Genomic DNA, 24,828 nt, shown 5'->3' with positions numbered 1-24,828 from the left:
TGAAAGTTAAAGGTAGGTTATTGTGTTGGTGGTTCCAGACAAATTGGCAGTTTGAAAATTGAATATAGTCACATAGTTTTAATACTTTAGAAGTTAGATAGAGCACATTAGAATTAAATTTAATATTCTGAAAATAAATAATTTTTAAAGCCTTGTTCATACCATAACTTACAATACACCAAAGATACTAAAACAATACAGTACAGACACCAAAATAATACAGTAAAACTAACTTAAAAGTCAGTCATACATTTTTCTCAGATAATTATGCACAATGACATCACATGTTTTTGTGATCATGATCACAATCACATATGATAATTCTACAACCTAAAGGACACTATAAAGGAAACAGCTGTAAAACATTTTAAGACTATTATATACATGTTTTTTTGTCAATTTTGAAGTTTCATCTGCTAAAAATATTAACAAGATCTCACAATATATCTAGGATACAAAAAAGAAAAAACAACAGAAAAAGACACTAAAAAAGAATCGTTAATTTTTCTCAAATAATTATGCATGGTTGTATGTTTTCAAAATATTTTTTCACACTTTATTTATTTTAAATACTCATGACCTTATGATAACTGCATGACACCAAAAAAGATAATATGCAAGACTGCATATTCAGTTGTAAAACATTTTTGGATTATTATATTTTATTTATATATATATATATATATATATATTTATATATATATATATATATATATATATATATATATATATATATATATATATATATATATATATATATATATATATATATATATATATATATATATGTATATATATATATATATATGTGTGTGTGTATGTGTGTGTGTGTGTGTGTGTGTGTGTGTGTGTGTGTGTGTGTGTGTGTGTGTGTTTGTGTGTGTTTGTGTTTGTGTGTGTGTGTGTGTGTGTGTGTGTGTGTTAATAAAGTAGATTCTAATAATTAAAAATCTTTATAAATGTTCTTTTAAAAATTAGGAATATAGCAAAACTATATAAATATTTTTCATTTTTTTACAGTTAAATATGGTGTATCATTAAAAAAAAAAACCCGATAGACCACCTAGAGGTAAAGTTAATGAAAATGAAATGCGAGCGGCTGTTAATGCAGTTCTTAATGGTGGTACAGTTTATCGTGTATCTAAAGAGAGGGGGATCACTTTAATGATACTTAAGAGATATGTAAGGAAATGTCAATTAAATCCAAGTACAGTCTGCAAACCTAACTTCATTAAGATGCAAATCTTAATGAAGTTAGGTTAGTGAATCTTTAAAGGATAGTCTTATAAATATAATAAATCATAATAAAATAAAACAAGTCAAATAACATTTAACGGGGGATGCGGAAGATATCGGACAAAATAAAAACGTCAATAACTCATTTATAAATAAAAAAACAAACTACTATTATATTTTTTTAAATAAAGCATTTATCATTTAATAAAAATATTAGACTATATTGGTTTTTTGCTCATAACTTTTTTCCGGAACTAGCAAATTCAAATTTGAAAAGAGAATTTTGATCGTCATAAAATTTTCTACAAAACAGTCTTTTTGGTTTTGTAAAATTTAATTTTAATTTTGGGAGTTTAAAAGTTGATTTTTTAGGAAAAAAAATTTTTTTTTTACGAGGGCGAGAATTTTGAGGTTTGCTAAGGCGAAATTAAATTTTTTTAAATAGTTACCATGCAAATCTTTACCAACGAAGAAGAAACATCTTTATCAGACTATCTTTTAAGGGCTTCAAAACTTCACTATGGATTGTCAACCAAAATAACACGAAAACTTGCCTATGAATTTGCAATGACTCCTTCTAAGCGCATTCCTAAATCCTGGAAAAGTTTACAAATTACTGGGAAACAGTGGCTTCGTGATTTTATGTTACGTAGGAATGAGTTATCTTTATGAAATCCAGAAGCTACTAGTATGGCACGAGCAACTGCTTTTAATCGTTATACAGTCGGAGAATTTTTCACTAATCTAAAAGATGTTCGTCTGCGACACAAATTTCAGCCACAAAACATATATAATGTTGATGAGACAGGTCTTACAACCATTCAAAAACCAATTAAAGTAATTGCTGAAAAAGGAGATAAACAAGTTGGAAGGATAACTTCAGCAGAAAAAGGGACATTGGTAACAGTTTGTTGTGCAGTTAATGCAATAGGAAACTCAATCCCTCCGTTTTTTATTTTTCCAAGAGTTCATTTCAAAGGAAGTATGTTAAATGGTGGTCCACCTGGATGTGTTAGGGTTGCAAACCCATCTGGCTGGATGAATTGTGCAATGTTTTTCGAGTGGATGAAACATTTTATTCAAAATGTGAAATGTTCACCAGCTAATCCAGTGCTTTTACTTCTTGACAACCATGAGAGCCATGTTTCAATTGTGTGTTTAGATTTAGCTGAAAAAAATGGCATAACTACGCTGTCCTTTCCACCACATTGTAGTCACAAGCTGCATCTATTAGATCGGTCAGTTTATGGGCCTTTGAAACGTTATTACAATACAGCCTGTGATGATTGGGTTGTATCTAATCCAATATCGATGACCATATATGATATAGCTGCAGTTGTAAGGAAAGCTTATGCACAAGCTTTTACTTTGTCTAACATTTCTGCATGATTTGCTGTGGCAGGAATTGAACCCTTTAATCCTAACGTATTTTCTGATAATGAGTTTTTGGCTTCATATGTAACAGATCGTCCAGAACCTATTACTGCTAACCCATTTCCAGGTGTTATTGATCCAGTTTCTGCTATTGTTCATGCCCCAGCTTTTAATCAATCATTGATGTCAAGTCTGTCATTAGGGCCAGCTTGTAGTGTATTGCCAATTCAGCCTATATCTGACCCTGTAAGTCAACTATCCAGTGTTTCTATTAATATCTCTCATCAAGCAAGTCTAGAAAAAATTAGGCCTTTTCCGAAGGCTGGATCAAGGAAGTTCATTAAAGGACGTAAGCGTCAGCGTACCCGAATACTCACAGACACCCCTGTTCAAAATGAACTAAATAGGCTTCAGGAAATGAAAAAAAAGTCTCAGTCAAAAAAGAAAAAATATGAAACGCAAAATATCTTCATGACAAGGAAAAGAAAACTTGATCTTGAAAGAAATGAAAAAAAAAACGTTGAGTCTCAGTAAAAAATAACATTTTTTTCATTGATTTTTCTTTTAAGAAAGATAAATTTGTAGTAAAATTAATAATAACTTTATTGGTATTTATTATAGACATTCTTTTGACGACTTAAAAATAATTCTTTCACATTTATGGTATAAGTTTGATCTCAGAACATGTATACACACATAGGATCAAGCTGCATATAGGTAGGATCAAGGGAGCATACTGGTATGCACCCATGATTCCAATTGAGGGTTCTTAGTTTTTATAATTTTAAATCTACTTAAAATATTCTGGTAAAAAAAAGATTATTAAACTATAATAAGGTATAAAATTTGCTATTATGTACTGTTACTTTAGAGATCGAAATGAAAACATATATTCAGTAAATTGGCCTGATAGATTTTTAAGATCATGGGTGCATACTCTCCCCTAATTTTTCAAATAAAAAAATAAATAAAGGATTAAAAATATATATTTTTTTAAATTGAAATGTTTGGATCTCAACATTATTGCTTACATTTAAACTAACTACTAAAAAAAGAAGCAGGTATTAATTTTCAAACCACTGATAAATGTTAGTTCGCACAACCGGTACCAAAGCGTTTAAAATTTGTTGAAGTTAATTTTATTATAAAACTATTTTATTTTTATAATTTTAAATAGAAATTATGTATATATATATATATATATATATATATATATATATATATATATATATATATTAGGGTGTCCCAAAAAACAACATTTTTGAAAAATATATGCAGAGACCCCCTTAATGTGTTCTAATACAAAAACACTAGATTTAAAATTTTTTTGAATAAAAAATATTTCAAGGGGTCCCTCAAGACCCTTGAATATATAATTGGTCCCTAATATTTTCAACAAAAATTTTTTTTTTAAATATGTCAACCTGGTACTCAAATGAAGCGAAATAATATAAAAATTTCAAAAATAATATATTCTAATAGTCTAATATCTATTATAATATATAATATTTATTATATATAAAATATTTTATATATTGATATAAATTTATTTAACTTGCCATGACACAACTGTTTTAGTAGATTTCTGTTTGCTAAAAACCACATCTAACTTTAACAATCTGCTATAACTGGTACTTAAACAGCTTAATACATTTTATCCGAGTAGATATTATTAGTGCCCATTGCACAGACTGCTGCTTAACAGCAGGTTATTTTAAATTAGGAAACCACAATTAAAAATTTATATGTTATAAGTATTTTGAGTGAAATGTTGAACTTAACGTTGGCAAAAAATTGCCGACCTTGTTTCTATGTTTTATGGTAAGACCTTTGTATCAAATAATTTTTGCTGCCCTGATGCCAACCTCTAAAAGATTTTTTCTAATTCCAAGGGTTGACATCCTCACATATAGAATTTCACTTAGTTAAATTTTTTTTGTGAAGAATTTATTGTAGTTTACTTTGTTTATTCTATGGGTATGTTAATTATTTTTTTCATTGAAACAGAAAAATTGCTACATGGAAGTTTAACAGATAGAATTAACATATTTGACATATTCTGAGATCCGTTTTTGGGGTCTTCTTTTGCTTTGTAAATAAATACAGTCTTAATGAAATGTTATGCAAATGTCTTATGTTAGAACAAGCTTTCTCAGAAGACATGTGCACACTTTACATGTCCATGCATATAATATTTTATTTTGACAATTTGGCCACAGTTCCTTGCATGTTTTAAGTTAGTGCATTTAGAAAAAATCGAAGTTTCAAAGTTATTTAATCCAAGCTTAATTACTTCAAAACTTAATTATTTAAAATTTGAAACTTTGATATTTTCTAATGTCTACGATGCAAACAAAACAAAAGTAAAAAATATCATATCGTAGGATATGAACCCTCACCCAATGCTGATATAACAGTCGTGCCTCATAAATGACACAAACAATCAACCTAAGCGCTCAACAATGTGGCGATGTAGGAAAAATTATTAGCCTTAAACTATTAATTGAAACGCTTTTAAATTAAATTGATTAAGTTTGAACTATTATTTGAGATTATTCTAAATTAAAAAATATATTAGTTTTATGCTTTTGTTTTCTTTAGTTTATCCTTTATTCATTTTATCATTTGTTAAGTTCGTTTCACTTTTCAGTTTATGGTTTTTTTATTTTTAATACTCTCTTTAAATTAGTTTGGTTTTTTTTACAAACATTTTTTTAAACATGCAAATTATCAATATATGTATAAAACCGTGGCAAAGTTATTGTCAAATAGACTTACCAAGACCCATATTTTATGGGTCCATCTTGGTAAGAAAGATTTTACTTATTTTACTTTATATTGAACAATTATTTTTTTGTTGTATCCTCATTAATTAATTACTATCAAAATAAGTTAACTATACTTTTATATAATAAAGTATAACAAGCTTGATTTTTATAATCATGTTTGATAAAAAAACAAGAGTAATAGATCAGAGCTGAAACTTTTAGCAAAAACAACATATAATAATAATTAAAAAGTAAAATGCAAGTAATAGGACAAGGACTGGCTTTTTTTTCTTCTTCATTTTTTTAGTCCTAATAATAGATATAAAAGTCTCAGAAGATTTTCAAACATAAGTTTTTAATCAAAAAATAATTGATCATATAAGATATACTTTTCAACATAAAAACTTTATAAAAATGAAAAATTAAATTTAAATTTCAAAAACTACAGAACTTGTTTAACTTTTACCTCATACAATCGAACAATATTTGTATGATTTACAAGTTTCATAATCTTTACTTCCCGCTTGACTTTTATAAGATTATCACTGTCCAGCTGGCTTTTATCAATCATTTTTATTGCAACCTTAAACAAATAGAGACATATTAGTTATCAGTATTGTTTAAAACTTTCAAAACTTTTTTTTAACATTGTACTATATGTTTAAACATTTTGCTTCCAATATAAATTCTAGAAAAACTAAAAAATTTATTATTATATTATTAAAAAAGGTTTAAAAACTATGGGTAAAAAATAAGTAATAATGATAAAAAAAAAAACTAATTAAAAAAAGATTTGTAAAAAAAAAAAAATAATAAAAATTGAAAATTAAAACTTAAAACATTTTTTCTGTATATACATGTTGAGGGAAATACAAAGCAAATTTTATCACAAAAAAAAACTAGTGATAAAATCTCCTCTCAGATTAGTACATCTCCTCCCAGATTAGAGCTCTAGTTGTATGTGTCACATTAATTCACTAGATTCTCTTTGTAAATTTATGTGGCATATGCAACTAGACAAAACCAGAAAATATACAAACACTTCTTGGTATTATATATTAGCAAGTTTCTAAATGAACCTCATAACTAGCTTCCGTTGTGTAACAAAAAATATTTGACATTTGACGAGAAAAAAAAAAGTAATTTTTATAAACTTGACTCTCATTTTCATTCATTTTTCATGGTTAATTAAGTTCTTTGAGTTTTTTTACATCAGTTATTTTGACTCAACCTTTTTCTAAAAATATATAGAAACTACTGAGCTTTGTATGGGTTCACTTATTATTTATGTCTTGAGACTACTATTGATAAAGAAACTTACTGTAGGAACATTTTTTTTTTAATGAAGCTTTTGCAGATAATAATTCCCAAGTACCAAAACACATTTCATTTGGTTGAAACTTTCCATATAGTTATTAAAAAAAGGATAAGAAATATAATGGAATGGGGAACCATTCCATTAGATTTTTTATTTATATGTAATTGCTTAGCTCTCAGCATTTAAAAACTTTAAGGTTGGTTTATTAAAAAAACATATTAAAACAACTCATTGTAAAATAAGACAAATATAGCCTTACCTCTATTTAAACCAAGTATTTATTTATATTTTTTTGAAGATAAAGATTCGGGATTTTTATGTAGAAATTATAAATATATTATGGTTTTTTTCCTTCACTAATTTTTTATTTCGATTGTTGCTTTTGATTTGATATATTAAGTTTTTTTGAATTATCGATGCAGTGACATCTTTTGATGTTTTATTATTTTATTCAGTGCCATTACACAGACAATTTTCAATAAAAAAGTACAAGCATAAAAAACGCAATAACTTCAGATCTACTTAACTTCTAAAGTTGAAAGACCATTCATTTTTTAAGTTTTTTAAAGCTCTATACAGTTATGTTAACAAAAAAATCTTGTGGAATGGTTGTCATAACTAGATTTTTTGATAATAGATTAATAAAAACTTTACAATACTCAATTGTACGATAAGAAAATATCATACTATTGAGTATTGATATTTTCTTATTATACATTTGATATAGATATTTTGTATGATATTAAAATTTTCAATATCATACAAAAGTTATACTAAAAGAGAAATTTTAAACAACTTGCTTTCATATACTTTCACTGCATATAATGCATTATTATATCTAATCTTTATTTAATCATATTATGCAAATTAAAAAATTCCATACAAAATATAATAACTATTTTATAATTTTTATCTTGAATTTAATTTTTTCACGTAGCAATATAATATTATACCAAAACATACAACAATAACTCTTCAAATCGTTATAATGATTTATAAACAACTTATAAAAATTACCTTTACTTTAGCACTAGTATGTTCTGCAAGCTTAACCACTGCAAAATTTCCTTTACCTATAGATTTTCCAACGTTATAAGGGCCAATTTTGGTATTTTTATTTCTTTTACTTGGTGGAATCTCGGTGCCAGCACCGTGCGCCATCTTTGTTATAAAATGAGCGAGTTTATGTTTATTGACCGTGTTTAGTTTGTTTTGCAAATAAGCTTTTTATTATTACACTTTAAGCTAAACAATTAAATACTTTTGTTGACATAAATCAAAATATAACGGGAATACAGCACTCCCGTTAATTAATACCTACCAGATAAGTAAAAAAAAATGTTTGCAAAGAAATAAGCTTAGACATGACTTTCATTCCTTGCGACTTTTCTGGTATAATATTTTGAATCAGTTTACTAATAAAAATATCTTAAATAAAAAGGCAAAGTTATAAATATTTTAGTAAGAAATAACTAAAAGAAGAAAGTAAAAAGTAATTTTAGTAACTACATGAATTTGGAAGACCGACAGTTTATGAATTGGTGATGAATTTAAAAATAAAGTCTTTATAACAAAAAATAGTTTACTCACTTGTATTGAACCTTAAAAGATGTATTCAACCTTTTACACTATAAAAAAAACTATTAAAGTTTAATCATATCTTAAGAATACTAAACTTAAATTGGGACATTAAAAAATTAAAAATTTACGCAGTTTTTAGTGTTGAAATCTTAAAATAGTCAAATATCATTTAAACTTAAATTTAATGATTATAAATGATCGTCGCCTGGATTTTCTGGAGAAAGCCAGTTCGTTTAAATAAAGAAAAATTTTCACGCAGATAAAATAATCAACTTTTATTGATAAAGTATATAAAAATAGAAATGCTGAAAATGTTTTTTTATTGTTTTAGCTATCTTGTTTGAGCAGTATATCCAGGGCTGACGATACGGGATTCGAAGTAGGACACAATTGTCAATTTCTAAAAACTAAAAATTAAATTAAATTTATGTGGGGGGAGGGGGGGATGGAAGACAAATTTTACACATCATACAAACCAATCATTTAATTTTGATTGCTGATTGTTTGCATGTATAGTTAACTATGCCGCTCTATGTTGCAGTAATCAGAATATATAAAAAATAATATAAAACTTATATTGATTTTTTATACATTTTTATTTGCAAGTATATTTCCACTTTGCCTCACTTTGCCACAATTGCCTCAGTTACCGCAATACTGTACTATAATGTTGAAGGTTACATACTCATCCGGTCTTCGACGCGCAAATAATTTCTTTTTAACCTTATACATACTGGGTTGCGCCTTCAAGACGCGACACAACTTCAAACTGCTGTCATTTATGAAATGTTTAATTAAATTGTTAGAACTTTTTGACTTTTCATGTTATTCTTGACAGTTTGAAAGCGCCGCTGTCAAAAAGCTTGAAACTTTGCCTAATAATTTGATTTCATTTTAAGCTTCGCTTTTCTTTAAATATATTTAGGATTGACTCAAATTTTGCAAAAAACATAGAAACTTGACCTTTGTAGAAATATAGCAACGTGTAATGTTCGTATAATATATAATATATTTATAATATGTATATATATATATATATATATATATATATATATATATATATATATATATATATATATATATATTATATATATATATATATATATATATATACTATATTTATTATATTAAATAAGTTAAAGCAACTATATTTACGTTCAAAATATTGCCAAAGGTGGCGCCTTTTTTTTTTCTTTTCGATTGCACACCTTTTATCGCAAGATGAGATGACCCATTACAAGTTGTAAAGGGTTTAATTAACTTAACTTAATTTTATTTAGACATTTTAACTCAATAGTTGTAAATTACAACTACTGAGTTAAAAGTAGAATTTCCTACTTTTGACTCTTTTAAATTAGCTGCCGTGGCACAGTGGTGGCGTACTTGCCTCAGAAACAATTGATCCTTAGTTTAAACCTCAAATCTAGACAAGTTTTGCGACATCGGTTGAGAAGGAGACGTGAAATTTTGTTTAAATGCTCGTCCGCGGTGCTCTGTGATAAGGACTTCTTGGAGCATCTAAATTAAAGATTTAAAAAAAAAAATTTGCAGGCAGATCTAAGAAAAATTATATTTAAATAACGTTCCAGTATTAAAAGTGTCTAGTAGTCTCAGTAAGGTTATTCTTAAACTTTATTGAATGCATACAACATAATAAACCAAGTTTTATACAGTGACTTCTTTAATCTTGCATGATCATGTATGTTGTTTTATAAATTTTTTCCAGAAATAAACGCGATTACGATATACAGCACAAAAACGGATTTTTTTGCATTAAGTATTGTGTAGTTGGTTTTTTATAACAATAACCGTTTATTTTATTTATGCACTACTGTACATGTTACAGAAAACTCTTCTTTTTTTTAATAACAACTTTTTTCCTTTAGTTAGTTATTTTTATTAAAGTCAAAAAAAAAAAATACTTATTATTGTTTTGATATAAAAACTTGATTATTCGTTTATTTTATCATTAAACAAAATTTACAAATATTAACAAAAAAAGTTTTATTCTAATCACCTTTTTATTTTAAGTCCTAATTTTTCTTTACACGATTCTTTATTTTGTATATAAAATTGTATCAACAATTATTTTTATGCAACTATCTCGAATTTATGTATTCAGCCATAAATGCTATAAATATACGGCTGCATACATAATAAGGCGCAGCGGTCAGAGTTCTGGCTTAGAACTAAGAAGTTTGAGGTTCAATGCTATTTTTTTGGTAAAAAAACAGGTGTGAACTTTCTGGCTAAATGTTCTTTCGCGGTGCTCCGTGATAAGACCGTTAGGGTCTCTTGTAGCATCATAATTTAGTTTTTTCAAATTCAATTTTAGAGATTTTGATAAAACAAAAAAAAACAAAAAAAAAACACCTTTGATTAGCAAGCTCGATAAAAAAAATTTTTTTTAACACGAATTATTAATAAATAATGTTACTAAAAACTTAAAAGTATTAAAATAAATATGGTTTCTTCTTCACAACGCCAACGTTAGATGTGTTTTTATAATATTATATTTTTAAATATATTTTAAAATAAAGTCGACCATGAACTTCAAATACTTAGTTCCATAACCTGGATGGGATTCGTGTCTTTTGTAACTTTTAAGTATTCTTTTAATAAAGAATATATTGCTTCTGTTTCTTGATAAATGAATATAAAACAATCGGAGTGTCGTGTTGTTAAATGAAGTTTGTAGGAAAATACCATGTGCTTTAGGAGTTGCAGTGACTTTCAAGAAAAAGTTTGGTTGCTTGAATTGCTGCATTTTTATTAGGGATATGTGTTTATTTAAAGCATGAAAAAACACTACGGAAAAGTATTAAAGCTTCAAAAAACCCAATAGCTTAAATTACGCTAGATTTTTAATCCAAATATTAATCTTAATACTTTTTAACTGGTTACTGCATACATTTCTAGAAAACTGATGTAAAAAAACGGGATCTAGATGTTTAGTTTTACAGGTCAATCTGTTCCTTCTTCAACACTGTAGAAGCTTTTTGAATTTAAGATGAAGCCTAGCTGGTGGAATCAAATCCAGATTAAGTTAAGAGCTTTTAACCACAATTAAAGAAGCTCCTATTACGTCTCATCATGTTGTTGAACTCTTCTTTGCTTGATTCAACATCAGTAGTAAACTTACTGTGGCTAATCTTCAAACTCCCAAGTGCTCTTAAGGTTTAAGAACTTCTTTTTTTAGGAACTGTTATTAAGGTTTTTTTAAAGTTCTTAATATTTAAAATATTTTATGAATCATTGTCAAACCAACAGTAGGGTATTTTTTAAAAATGTTATTGAATTTTAAAAAAACTTATTGCATGAAATTGTAAACTTGATATGGTTTGTGTTGATCAAATCTAACAATTCCCTAAATGTTTTTGCAAAATTCTGGACCTTCTTTTATAACTTCCACGGTTAATTAGCGCTAAACTACAGTGCGTCAAGTTGTCAAAGTTTGGTGTAATTTTTAAATTTTTCGTCAACCGATAAATGTTTTGTATATAAAGATCAATTTTCTTTATCATGTTAATATTGCTAAGACTCATTTTATAAAATGATTTCCACCATTATTTTCCACCATCAATTCCACCATCATTTTTCATCATCAATTTCCACCATCATTTTCCACCATCATTTTCCACCACCAATCTAAGCCCAATGAGATAATCTGTTGAGTGTTTCTTATCAAGCCGAACATGATTGGTTAGTCCTTTAAAATTATTGCAATGAGCAATTTGTTTTCTTTTACTTTATCTTGTGCATTAAAAACGGTGACTTATAACTTCGTTAAGAATTGTGATTTTAGAAAGTTCCCTTTAAAGAATTTTATTAGTAGTAAACATAAAGCAATTTATAAATATTTATTCGTAAATTATTCTATAAATAATTTTATAGCAAATTATGAAATAACCTCTTTAAAAAAAAAATAATAAGAATTTAAAATTTCTCATAGTTACCATGGTTATCTATTACCTCTTGAAAGTTTTCTTTCGAGTAGTTTTTTTAACTTAAACACGTGACACATTTTGACCATTTGTTTTTGTAAAATTTAGTATTTTGTGTATTGTTTATTATTTTGTGCATTATTTAATATCATGTATTGTTTAATTGCTTGTGTATTATTGAAACTCATACTCATAAACTCAATTACTTATCGTAGTTATTGTAGAAATTTTCAATATACTTCTTACAAGCATTATAGCCAAACATGGACCGCACCAACGCCATCTTATAACAAAGAGTGATAAGCATATGACTTAAAAATGTTTTCTAAATATGGTCTAGATAAAACTTAAATGTATGAATATAGTGTGGCGTTCATTCTTATATAGAGTGGTTTAAATACTTTAAGTATTATAGCTACGTACGGACCTTACTGATGCCTTCCCGTAAAGAAGAGTGATATATATGAATCCCTATTTTTTAAATGGATGAACTTGCTCTAAACATTTTGAGGATATCCGTTAGTCAGAGAGCGATGTTAGGCCTCAAAACACTCAAAGAAAGAAGGAAAAGATTTTATAAAGATTTTTAAGTACATGAGCAAAATTGGCAAAATAAACTTTCACGTACCACAGTGTCAATCATCATCAAAGTACATTACGCGGGGTCATAATTAAAGAAGGGCGCAGCAACAAGTACTGGGCTGCATGCAGAAAGAGAAGTTTTTTTCAAACTGTTTTGTAGCCTAGTGGAATACCCTGCCGCAAACAGTAATTGACGCAACCTTGATTAACATAGTTAAAAATCGTCTGGATAAATACTTAATTCGTTAAAAGAGAAATATAAACACAAAATGCCTTTTAATATATTCTAATGGTATGCTACTTGTGTGACAGGTGTCCACAAGTACCAAAGATTCTAAGTACAGAGGTGCCCGATACAGCACATCTTCGTTAATAATTTTTAAACAAAAAGTAGCAAACATTATTTTTTTTATTTTTCAAAGCTTGAAAAATTCTTTCGAATAGTTGTTTAAAGTTACTGACCACTGAAATAAACTAAACTAAAATTATATAGCCACCATTAAAATTTCTTTTTGGGTATCACCAAAATGTGAAATTGCAGACAGCAAGCAAAAGAACTTGTGCATACAGCAAGCAAAACACCATTTACATTCAAGCTCAACACAATTAAAATCTTTTATTTATAAAGAATGCCAATCATATTTGATTATTTTATTATTTAATAATACACAAGCATCTCAATCACAATAATCAGACTTTTACACGTAAAGCATTGAATTCAGTCTCATCAAAGTCTTCCCCGTTTATCAAACATTGTGCTTTTAAAGTTTTGAATAAAGGAAACTTCTCTTTTTTCATTGTCAATGGCACAAAGCATTATAACTTTTTTTTAAAATAAAGAGCTTTTCCAGCATTATTATTGTAAAGTTTAAAAATAGTTCTTTTTTTTATTCTTTATAACTGACTTTCCTAAAACAAGTAGGTTCATGATATCAAACGTAAAATCACAAGCAGCCAGGGTAGTAGTTACATTGTCGAAAGCAGCCAAACTTAATTCATTTAAAAATGACTTCCGGATTAATATCGAAATAGAGAATATTTGAAATCCAAAATTGTGAAAAAAGGAATAGTATTGAAAATCCTAAAAGCAGCATAAGATCGAAATAACTCAAAAGAGTTTGAATTTAGCAGAAAATGACTAATATTGAAATAGTTAAAAATTGAATAACAATTGATAGACTGCCTGCCCAAACCAAACCATAAGTCGATGTATTTACTGTTTTCGATAAAGTTACATATTTTTCTGTGAAAGTGGTTTTTATTATTTGTATTGTAAAGCTGATATTAATTGTTTTCGATAGTGATCTACATTTGTGAATTACGAAAAAAATACTTTACGATGTTAATAAGAAATTCATAATTTCGACCTTGATAATTAAATTAAGTTTCTGTCTGTTTTTTCAACCCTAATCATTTTTTCAAGTTAATTTTTGATAACAATCTGTTTTCCCAGCAGCAACAATAAAAACGTAAAAAAATGTAAATTTCTTCCATATTTATAAAAGCTACGCGTTTTAAGTTTTTTTTCAATCTTATGTATAAACTTGCACCCCGTAAAGACCTGATGCTTTTTTATATGTTAAACCACCATTGATTGCAATTCCAAATTTCAAAAAGATTTCAAATTCGTTCAAAATAAATTATAAACCGTCTAGAATTAATTTTATTTTACACTTAAGTACTTAAATTTAAGGATGAATACAAAAAACTTCCAAATGTTTTGTGCAGCACAATTTAGAATGTATTTATACACAGGTATAATACTTATATAATATTGAAAGTTAAATATAATCCCGTTTCCAGACACTTAAGTAAACGAAACAGAACTAAAGAACTAACATCCCATTGTGTGTAAGCACAAAACGTGTTCAACACGTGTAAAAACATTAAACGCATTAAACATGTCTAGTACTTATTGGGACTGAAATGTTTTATTTCATTTAAAATTAAAACATTATATAAAATTAAATAAGTAGTAAATAAGGTTAGTAAGATCAATATGTTCCTGAAAATTAAAAATAATAGAATTATTATATATTATTAATTTTGTCTATATTATTATTAATTTGTCAAGTGCAGGTTTAGTTATTAAAACCACACTAATTTTGCATTTGTTGTCATCGTGCATGTAACTAAGTTAATGTATTTTGTTAAATGCTGTAATTTGAGTATTCAAGACTGTTTTTCCATGATAAACCTTTTTCATGAGATGTAAGTTGTTAATTATCATTTATTATAATTAAATTTTCATTTACTCGACTAGATCTTATTTACTAGTCGAAAAGGAAACATTGTAATAGCAGAGCTAATCGAGACGAGTTCCCTTTGTACCGAAGTAATACTCATACGCTGAGTTGGCGGAGCCGGGATTTGAATTTACAATCCTGGCGTTAAGGCCAATATAAATTCCGAAATTTATTATAAAAAACGAATTTTTTTTTTTAATTTAGGTGCTCCAAGAAGTCCTTACGGTCTTATCACAGAGCACTGCGGATGGGTTTTTAATTTTTTTATCTTTTAAAATCTTTCTAACCAATGTCACGAAACTTGTCCAGAGGTGAGTTTGAACCACGGATCCTTTGTTTCTGATCAAGTGCGCTACCACTCCTTAAACTTTTTTTGTATTTTCTTATCACCGAACACTGTTACAGTTTTATAGCTTTTTTTTTGGGAACCCTTTTTTGGGAACCTTTGAGTACCTCTTTAATTTGTTAAATGAAATGTTGTTTTTTATAACAACTACATTTTATTTAACAAATTAAAGAGATAAAAAAAAAAAGCCCTTTGACTTCATCCTCCCCCAAACGTGAGGGGCAACAAGTTGAAAAATTATTTTTTGTACATTTCTCAATTAGACTTATATTTTAAGTTTCATAGTATTATCTCTCAGCGTTCAAAATTATGACCATATAAAATTTGTAACCTCCTCAAATTGAGGGGGTTTAAACTTTATATGGTCATAATTTTTGAACGCTTAGAGATAATGCTATGAAACTTAAATTTATCGAAATATATATATCTAATCGAGAATAGTGCAAAAAATAATTTATCGACTTGTTGCCCATCTCGTTTGGAGTGGGAGGGGGGAGGTGGGGGAAATGAAATCAAAGGGTCTTTTCGTTCTCAGTCTCCATTCACCGCAAATTTTTGCACAGCTTCATTATTTGACATAAATATGAAGATATAAATGTTTGGAGTTTGCTTCATGTCTGGAAGTTAGCTATCTCAATCACCAAAAAATCCTGGTTCCTCCACTGGTGATACGCATAAATATTTTAGAAAAATGGTTTTCTATAAGTAAATATAGTTAGTCGTCTACAGAGGTATAAACCATGTTGTTTTACTTTTATTTTTCATTACAGTTGTTTATTTATTTTTTTTAAATTTAACACATGTCGATATTATTAAGTACGTGTTATTTAAGTTTTTTTTTTCTCTTAGGTGACAATTATTTAATGCATTGAGTTTTACATTTTCTGGTATTATTTTGTTGTAAAGGTATGAGTCCAAGTAAAAAAACAATCGTGAGAAAGTTGTTGTTTTTAATGCAATTTAAAGTTTTCTCTTCCTCTTGTGATATACAAGTCTATTATTTTAATTTCTTAAGTTAGAAGGTATCAATTTCAAAATGTTAACAATTATTTTCAAAAAAAAAAAAAATTATTATTATTGATGAACTTTAAAATATTAAATATGTAGTGAATGTTAAATATGTAGTGGTTAAATTAACAAAGCATATCCTCAGCACTTTACAATTTTTTAGGTTCAGAGGGTTTTACAAAATGTAAACATTAAGAAAAAAAGCTTCTCAAATTTCACAGAGATTACAATAGCAAAATTAACATTTCAAACAAGTTGTGACTTGTTTCAAATGTTGTTTTTAATTTTTAATAATATTTTTTAAGTCTACTGAAAATAACAAGAAATTTCTAATTGTTTCATTAGCGTGAAGAATAAAATTTCTCACAATAATCGATTTATTGTGATTTATATTTATTAATTAATTTATTGTTTATAAATTGAAAACAATAAAAAAAGCAACGAATAAAAAAAAAAATCAATAACAAAATAAGGAATAAGCTACAGGCATAATGAATAACTACAAACTCAACGAATATGACGTATCAAATAAATTACACGCGTAAACTATACTTTGAATTTACAAATATATATATAAAATAAACAGGGTTTATTATTATACTTAAAAAACACAAAATATAATAATATGAATACGTATGAGCAAAGAAGTTTTATTAAAAAACGATTTGTAAATCAAACTTAGATTATAGATTTATAGATTTCTTTATCTTTTTAAAAAGCAGCTTTCCTTCACAACAAAAACATTTTAAAAAATATCTATATATATATAAATTAGCTATAAAAGTTCTACTATCTGGAAGACAAATCCAACAGAAAAAAAATAAAGTTTTTTTTTTATTTATTTATTTAAATGTAAAAAAAAAAGCTTAAAAAAAATATTTATACTTAAAAAAACTAGGTTCTATTTAATAAAGAAAACTAAACTAAAAAAAGACTAAAATATTGAAACTGAAAAATATAGTTTTTTTTGATCACATATAATTTTCGATATTATTTGAATAACTAACTTAATTAACTCTATCTATATTTATTGCAAAAAAAAAAAAAAATTATATAATAGTAACTGGTGCCAATTCCAAAGATTCAGGTATTTCTAATTTATCAAATACTACGGTTGATGGTATAAATGGCACTGTCATTGGATTTATATACTTAAGATCAAACATAATACAAGCGTTGTCTTCTTTTTTCATTTTATTCATGACGGCTTTGATCAGGCTGGATGGTACACGAGGTTCGTATTCATTTGGCGGAGTGTACATCGTGAGTACTTTTTGCACCTACATAAAAAAAAAAAGATATTAAATGGGGACAAAGTGATTATGAAATCATCTTTTTAAAGAATAGTATGAGTGCAGTCAAGATGGTTGATTTTGTAATAAAAAATGTGTACGTACGCAGAGAGGAAAAGGGAAAAGGTGGCCCTAAATCAGTGGTTTTACTGCGTACGTACTTTATAGATGGCCCCCTTAGGAGTCACTTATATAGTTACAAATTAGTAAATAACACCTACAAACATAAAAAAACAAATAAAAAGAAAAAAAAAAGGCAAAAATAAATAAGAATACGAATAAGAAGACTTTGGGATAAAACATGACATTCCCTACAAAATATGACTTATGATGCTGTCAATGTGTCAATGCCTAAAGCAGCTCTACGTTATTTATAGAATTCTAGCTTATTAATAGAATTTGGTTTTGGTTAAGAGTTATCATTCTAACATAACATAAATATGTACAAAAAGTATATATATAATGTGTTATATTATATATCGGGGAGAAGAAACTGGAACCTATTAAATAACAACTAATTGACGACTATTGCAAAAAAAGAAAAGGTAATTATCTATCAAACACAAATGGAACTGATTTAATATGCATCAGATAAAGTGAACATTGTTGTTTAATATGCATCAGATAACTACACTTTCAAAAATATAATCTCATAAAAATTTATCTCATAAAAAGAATATTTGAATCTCATAAAAAATATATCTTATGTCCTAAGATTATTTTTAAGTGGCAAATTTAGTGTGAAAAAAGTGGGGAAAAAAAAATCTTTAGAAAAAGTAATTGAATAGTTTGAGAGTGAAACTTTTTTTATTTTCAATTTTAATTAACTTTTACTTTTTAAGATAAATTCAATAGCATTTTTTTATTTAAATAGGGCAATGATAGGAACAGTCTTTTATATAGTTAACTCCATATATTATGCACCATGTTAATGGTGATGTAAACATTTATATTATAACCTCTTAATTCAGGAGTAATAATTGTGTAAATTAAATTATAACTGTTGGCTAATTATAGCAATAAGGAATGTCCTAATTTTGCTGCAAAAATCAAGCTGCTAACAATCTTATTAGCCAATCAGAATAAACTTGGACATGTATGTACTGAACAAATAGCATGAGGTGTTTGAACTTTAAATTTAAATAAAAATAAATCTTAAAATTCAATTTGTAACATTCAATCTAAAAACAAATATTTTTTCCACAAAAACAAGATATTTAAAGATTTTTTTTACTTTTTTTTCTTAAAAATAAAACAAGAGAAAAATTATTAAATTTGGTAAAAAATTTTCTCTTAAAACTTTTGGAAACACACTCAATGTTATTGTAGGCAGACAAAATACAAAATCTATCTGTTAAAAAGTTATTCTTTGACGTCATAATTAAATACTCAAACGCATTGAGCTTGTCCAAATAAAAAAACGAAGATTCTTTGCACTAACTTGTGTGAAAACCTTGGTAAAAACATGGATGATAACAATATTAGGCTTTAAATGGAACTAATTAAATAAGGTTTTGTCAGAATTCAGGAGAGGAAAAGTTCATACAGCTTTGTGTTTGTTACAAATACATCAGATTAGAAATTCTTCTAGAATGTTAAGGGTTATCATTATTTCGTTTATCTCACCAGAAGCATAAAAAGTAGCCAGTGGCAAATTTTCATGCTGCTGGTGAGATGTGAATGCCTACTATTTTTTTTTACTGCCATTTTAAAAGGTGTAAAAAAAACTAATGTGATTTAAATAAAGCATCAAATTTTCTCTTAAATTGAAATATATTCAATTACTTAAGATATAAAGTGATGGCAATCTTTATATCTTATACTTAAGATATAAAGTGCATGAACTTTGAAATTTTAGATAAACATACAATTTATGGTTTATTACCAATGTATTGATTTTTTATCATACTTATTTACTCTTGGAATTCGAAACCTCTAATAGCATTTATTTTACTAATTAACAGTTTTAAAATTACTACAAGACTTTAAAGCAGTTGATACTTATGAACATATTTTATGAACTTGCAAAATAGGCTTGCAAAACAAACAAAAAAACATTTTAAACAAAGAAACACATTTTATTATTATTAAAAAAAAAAATTAATTAATATAATTATTTAATAATGTGCGCATCCTTATTTTTTATTACTTTAGATATTCTTCTTAGATTCTAAAATTTTTTTTAGATTTTTCTTTGATTTTTTCGTCTCGAAACTACACCTGAATCAATGCCTCTATCATACTTTTTGTATAGTCCATTATTTGTTTGTACAGTCCATTATTTGTTTTTAAAGTCTATTATTTGTTACCTAACATTAGGGTGTTTCATTTCCGACAAATTTTCGAAAATGATTACGTTACATGCATAACGGGGTAAATAATGTGCCAAAAAAAAGTCTGAAAAATTTTCAAAATTTTAAAATGTCATCTAGAGGTCGCCATCTTGAAAAAACAGCGTTTTTTACACTTTTTTCAACTGTAAACTTGAAAAACTTAAAAAATAATTAAATTTATGTTACGTTACGGGGTGTATATATTAAAGGTTATTATATGAACATTTGGTGAAATTTTCAGAAAAATTGGTAAATGTCTAGAGGTGGCCGAATTATAAAGTTTTATTTTTTCAACATATTTTTTTGCTGAATAATTGCTTAAATGCTTTCACCTTAAATAAAATGCATAATTTATGTTTTGAGCATAATTGACCACTAAAAATTGTTGCGTGATTAAATAGTTTGCAAAATAAACATCTGGACGTATGTATATAAATTTCATAAATTTATTTTAAAAAATTCTTTCTTATTTCAATTAGCAAAATTGAAATATTAAAACAATTTTAAAACTAGTTGGAAAAGCGAATATTTTATTGTAACGATGAACCTAAGAAAAAATAATCAAGATTGGTTGATTGGTTACCCTGAATCCAATAAATTATCAAGTTTCAGTCGTCTACCAACAAAAAAACATGTTTTGGGTAGATACTCTCATTTACATTTTTATTCAAAAGGCGACACTTCTGCAAGAGATATTTTTAAACTTGTTCTTGGTGAGCTTAAGGAAGTTTGGGAAAAAGCTGGAGTACCAGTTCGTTCAGATAACTCTTGTCTTTCATTGCTTACCAAATTGTTTGTGGAAATGGTGAAAATAAAAAAAATTGATCACGCAAGTCGAGATGTTAAAGCTGGAAAAGAAAAAATTGTCACGTTTTGTAATGAACTTGAGAAACTTTGCGACATTTCAGCAGTAAATGCATATGAACAGTTATTAGTATCACGTAGACCAAAATGGAAAGAAGATTGGGCATTTTATGAAGATCAAAAGAGTAGCAGAAAGTATCATATGACAGGTAGCATCGATCTAGGTGTTTCAAAATTTTTAGAACGTCGAGAAGATAGACTAAGCATAGATTTTCGGAGAAGTTCAACTGAAGATCAAAAATCGAGTGCCTTTGATGTCAGTGAAATAGTTGAAAGTGCTGACGAAGAAGATCAAAAAGATACAGAGTTTACTCCTTTACCACTAAAGAAAAGAAAGGTGCCTTTAACAAATTCACTAGAGATATCATCAAAGAAGCTCTCAGAAGTAACGGCATCTGTGGCTGATTGATGTTGTTTATCAGTTCGCCAACAACTTCTATTTCAATCCACTATCATCTGCAAAAGCGGAGGCAAACTTAATGAAATTTCTATGTCAGTATCAACTGTGCATCGTCAAAGACAAAATGCGCGAAAGAATATTGTTCTGTCAATTAAAGCTGACTGGGAGATAAACAAACCTAAAAAGGCCATTTTGCACTGGGATTCGAAGCTTTTTCATTTAGACATAGCTCATAATGAAGAACGTGTAGCAGTTCTTATTAGCGGATCTCTTAACGGGTACTTATTTATTTATTTATATAAATCCTATGTATATTTTTTATTTTTGTATTCAAAGAAACTAACTTAAGTTTTATTTGCAGGCCGAAACTTATTGGTGTACCTTTGATTAAAGATTCGACAGGTAAAACTCAATGTGACGAGGTCGTGAAACTTGCGCAAGATTGGAACATTTTGGAAAACATTGTTGGTATATGCTTTGATACAACAGCAAGCAACACAGGTAATAAAAAAGGAGCAGCAACTTTAATTGAAATTGAGTTAAAGAGACCTCTTCTATGGCTCGCATGTCGCCATCATCATAATGAGCTACACATTAAGCATGCATTTACCGCATTAAGAGGAGGTAGCAAAAGTCCAGATGAACCTATTTTTCAACGTTTCCGAGCCGAATTTTCTAGAATTGATATTGATTACTCAAACCTGAATTTTTTTAAATGGCCTACTGATATTAAATCAGAAATATTTAATCAAGCAAGTTTAGTTCTGAAATGGGCTTACCAATGCCTCGAAGAGAAAATATTTCCGCGAGAAGATTATCTTGAGTTAATTGAATTAACTATTATCTATCTTGGGGGGAAACTATCAATGGAAAGAATATTCAAAATTCACAAACCAGGTGCAATTCACAATGCCAGATTTATGTCACATTCCATATATATTTTAAAAATGGAACTCTTATCTAATAAATTTATTATGTCCAATAATGAGCAAATTATGATCCACCGCATGGCTAAGTTTATTAGTCTTTTTTATTCGATGCAATTTCTCCGCTCGAGGATTTCCGTATTTGCTCCAGTTGATGACTTCAAATTTTTTTTTGCAATGAACTGGTATCAAGAAGAAGATTCAGATATCGCAACAGCTGTGATTTCGTCGATTAACCGTCACCTTTGGTATTTAACAGAAGAGCTTGTTATTCTATCTTTATTTAATGAAAAATTGTCAGAATTTACCAGAACAATAATGGCAAAGAAACTTTTTTCTACCCCAAGACCAAAAACATTTTAAATTGGGAAACCAAAATTTCCGACATTAAGTTCTTCAACCGTTATTTATTTTTTAATTGGACCACGGTCGTGGCTTCTTTTTGATTTATTAGGACTAATAAACAACCAGGAATGGCTCCAGATGAATCCACAAGAGTGGAAATTCTTTCAAGATTATCGAACTGCAGACGATTTTGTTAAACAATTAGAGGTAACAAATGATTGCACCGAAAGAGGAATAAAACTTATTGGTGATTTCCGCGAGTGTGCACAAAATGAAGAACAACGACAATTTATTTTGCAAGTTGTCGAACAACACAGAAAGCAAAATCCATCCGATTCGAAATCAAAACTAATTAATACTTTATAGTATTAATTAGTTTTGATTTCGAATGTATGTCACTAATATCTTCTTTATTAATTATTATTCTTAGAAAAGCTGAAGCCTAAAAATAGCCCAGTTTAATTTTTTTTAAGATTTAAAAAAATAACAAGTTTTTTAGCTTTATATTTTAATACGGCGACCTCTAGACATTTACCAATTTTTCTGAAAATTTCACCAAATGTTCATATAATAACCTTTAATATGTACACCCAGTAACGTAACATAAATTTAATTATTTTTTAAGTTTTTCAAGTTTACAGTTGAAAAAAGTGTAAAAAACGCTGTTTTTTCAAGATGGCGACCTCTAGATGACATTTAAAAATTTTGAAAATTTTTCAGACTTTTTTTTGGCACATTATTTACCCCGTTATGCATGTAACGTAATCATTTTCGAAAATTTGTCGGAAATGAAACACCCTAACCTAACATGACTGCTGTCCTTGAACTGTAAAGTGAGTCTTGTTGGATAACAAAACTTTTTTCCATTTATCTACTATCCAATTAGTGTATTTTTTGGCCCAAGCATATCTATTGTTCTTCATATTTTCTGTCAATAACTGCTTCTTCTGTGATCTAATTGCTTCTCTTCCAGATTCAATAAGTCTTTTTCTCACTGTAGAGTCATGAATCTTCACTCTGTTGGCCTCCAAATCTCTTTGCAGGTTAAAACTTGTCATTCTTGGATTTTTTTTTAGACATTCAAATCAAATATGCTTTATCTCATGTTAATGCTTTTTTTTAATGCTACATTTTCCTATTCTTTGTATAGCAATAGATTTAGTTTCCTGTTTCTGATTGATGATTATGCTTACAGCAGCCAAACTAACCACATCTTCTGCAATCTTCCGTTGACTCAAAGAAGTATGTTCACTTAAGGTGATAATCTTTTTCCGTTTTTGTGGAGTGATATCCAATGTGAAAAAATGTTGATTGTGGTTTGTTTGTGTTTTTGAATTCAAAAACGCAACTAAACGCTTGCTAATAATCCCCACAACTAAGTAAAATGGCCGCCAAATGCAAGATTCCGTTTATCACTGTATTTAAAGAAATTCTGACTGAAATTTGAGTATTTAAAAATGTTTTAAATTTCAAACATTTAAAACATTTTTTACTTAACAAAACTAAGCATGTTGTTTAGAAACAAAATAATAAAGATATGATTGGAATTTGATCACTTAAATTAAAATTTATAAATATACATTTATTAAAAACTTATAACTATTGTAACAAACAAATATAATAAGCAATCAATAATTATAAACAACATAAATTAAAATGTTAAACCTAAAAAAGCCCAAATTTTTTGTCATAAATTACCTGAAGTGCATTAAGTGATTTAACAATAGCAATTATTCCATCAGCATCTTCAACAGACTTTTTGTTGACTTGCAAAATTTGTACAACTTCTGTGATTGGTTCTAATTGTTTAAGAAGATCACTCTCATGTAGCTGATTAGTTCGACACCATTCTTCTAATTGCGTCACATTAAACCTTTCAATAATTCATTCATTTAAAAATTGTTGAACTGTTTTTGAAAAACTAAAAAAAAAAGAAAAGTTAACTACCAACCTAATTTGCAGTCCTCTTGACCAATGACACATATCTTTTCGCAAAAGCACGTTGTTAATCATTGTAGCGTTTATAAAGTAGTAAATCTACATTAAAAATAAAAATTTTAATTTTTAATAATTTTTATATTTATATATTTAAAACAAAAATAAGGTCAACATAACATTTACAAATAAATAACTTTGTTCCAAAATTTCTTTCCAGAATGTTGTTTTACATGAGTATTACAACTTAATTTGTGTAAGAAATTTACATTAGAAATTTTAACAGTAGAAAGACTTAAGGTGGCAGACCATAAACCAATTTATATTTAT

The 24,828-nt window shown here is 27.5% G+C and overlaps 3 protein-coding genes across 3 annotated transcripts in view; 1 reads left to right on the top strand and 2 right to left on the bottom strand.

Moving 5' to 3' along the window:
* LOC100209362 (serine/threonine-protein kinase SIK3) overlaps positions 1–8,105 on the bottom strand; it is a 32,809-nt gene extending 24,704 nt beyond the window's left edge. Inside the window, exons 1-2 of the mRNA XM_065788041.1 lie at positions 7,714–8,105; positions 5,845–5,961 (exon numbers count right to left, since the gene is read on the bottom strand). Coding sequence (XP_065644113.1) covers positions 5,845–5,961; positions 7,714–7,857 — 261 coding nt within the window. The 5' untranslated portion in view covers positions 7,858–8,105. The remainder of the gene's footprint in view (positions 1–5,844; positions 5,962–7,713) is intronic.
* Positions 8,106–16,864: 8,759 nt separating this feature from the next.
* The window catches only part of LOC100205824 (unconventional myosin-Va), a 121,016-nt gene continuing 113,052 nt past the window's right edge, over positions 16,865–24,828 (bottom strand). Inside the window, exons 36-38 of the mRNA XM_065788037.1 lie at positions 24,515–24,600; positions 24,262–24,436; positions 16,865–17,683 (exon numbers count right to left, since the gene is read on the bottom strand). Coding sequence (XP_065644109.1) covers positions 17,453–17,683; positions 24,262–24,436; positions 24,515–24,600 — 492 coding nt within the window. The 3' untranslated portion in view covers positions 16,865–17,452. The remainder of the gene's footprint in view (positions 17,684–24,261; positions 24,437–24,514; positions 24,601–24,828) is intronic.
* LOC136075314 (uncharacterized) lies at positions 21,257–22,664 on the top strand. Its single transcript, XM_065788040.1, has 2 exons — positions 21,257–21,570; positions 21,654–22,664. Exons 1-2 carry the CDS (start codon positions 21,383–21,385, stop codon positions 22,579–22,581), a joined length of 1,116 nt encoding a protein of 371 aa, XP_065644112.1. The 5' UTR covers positions 21,257–21,382; the 3' UTR covers positions 22,582–22,664.

The sequence above is a fragment of the Hydra vulgaris genome, chromosome 01, assembly GCF_038396675.1.
Source record: "Hydra vulgaris chromosome 01, alternate assembly HydraT2T_AEP".
Lineage (NCBI taxonomy): Eukaryota > Metazoa > Cnidaria > Hydrozoa > Anthoathecata > Hydridae > Hydra > Hydra vulgaris.
This window is presented reverse-complemented; position numbering and strand designations above follow the sequence as displayed.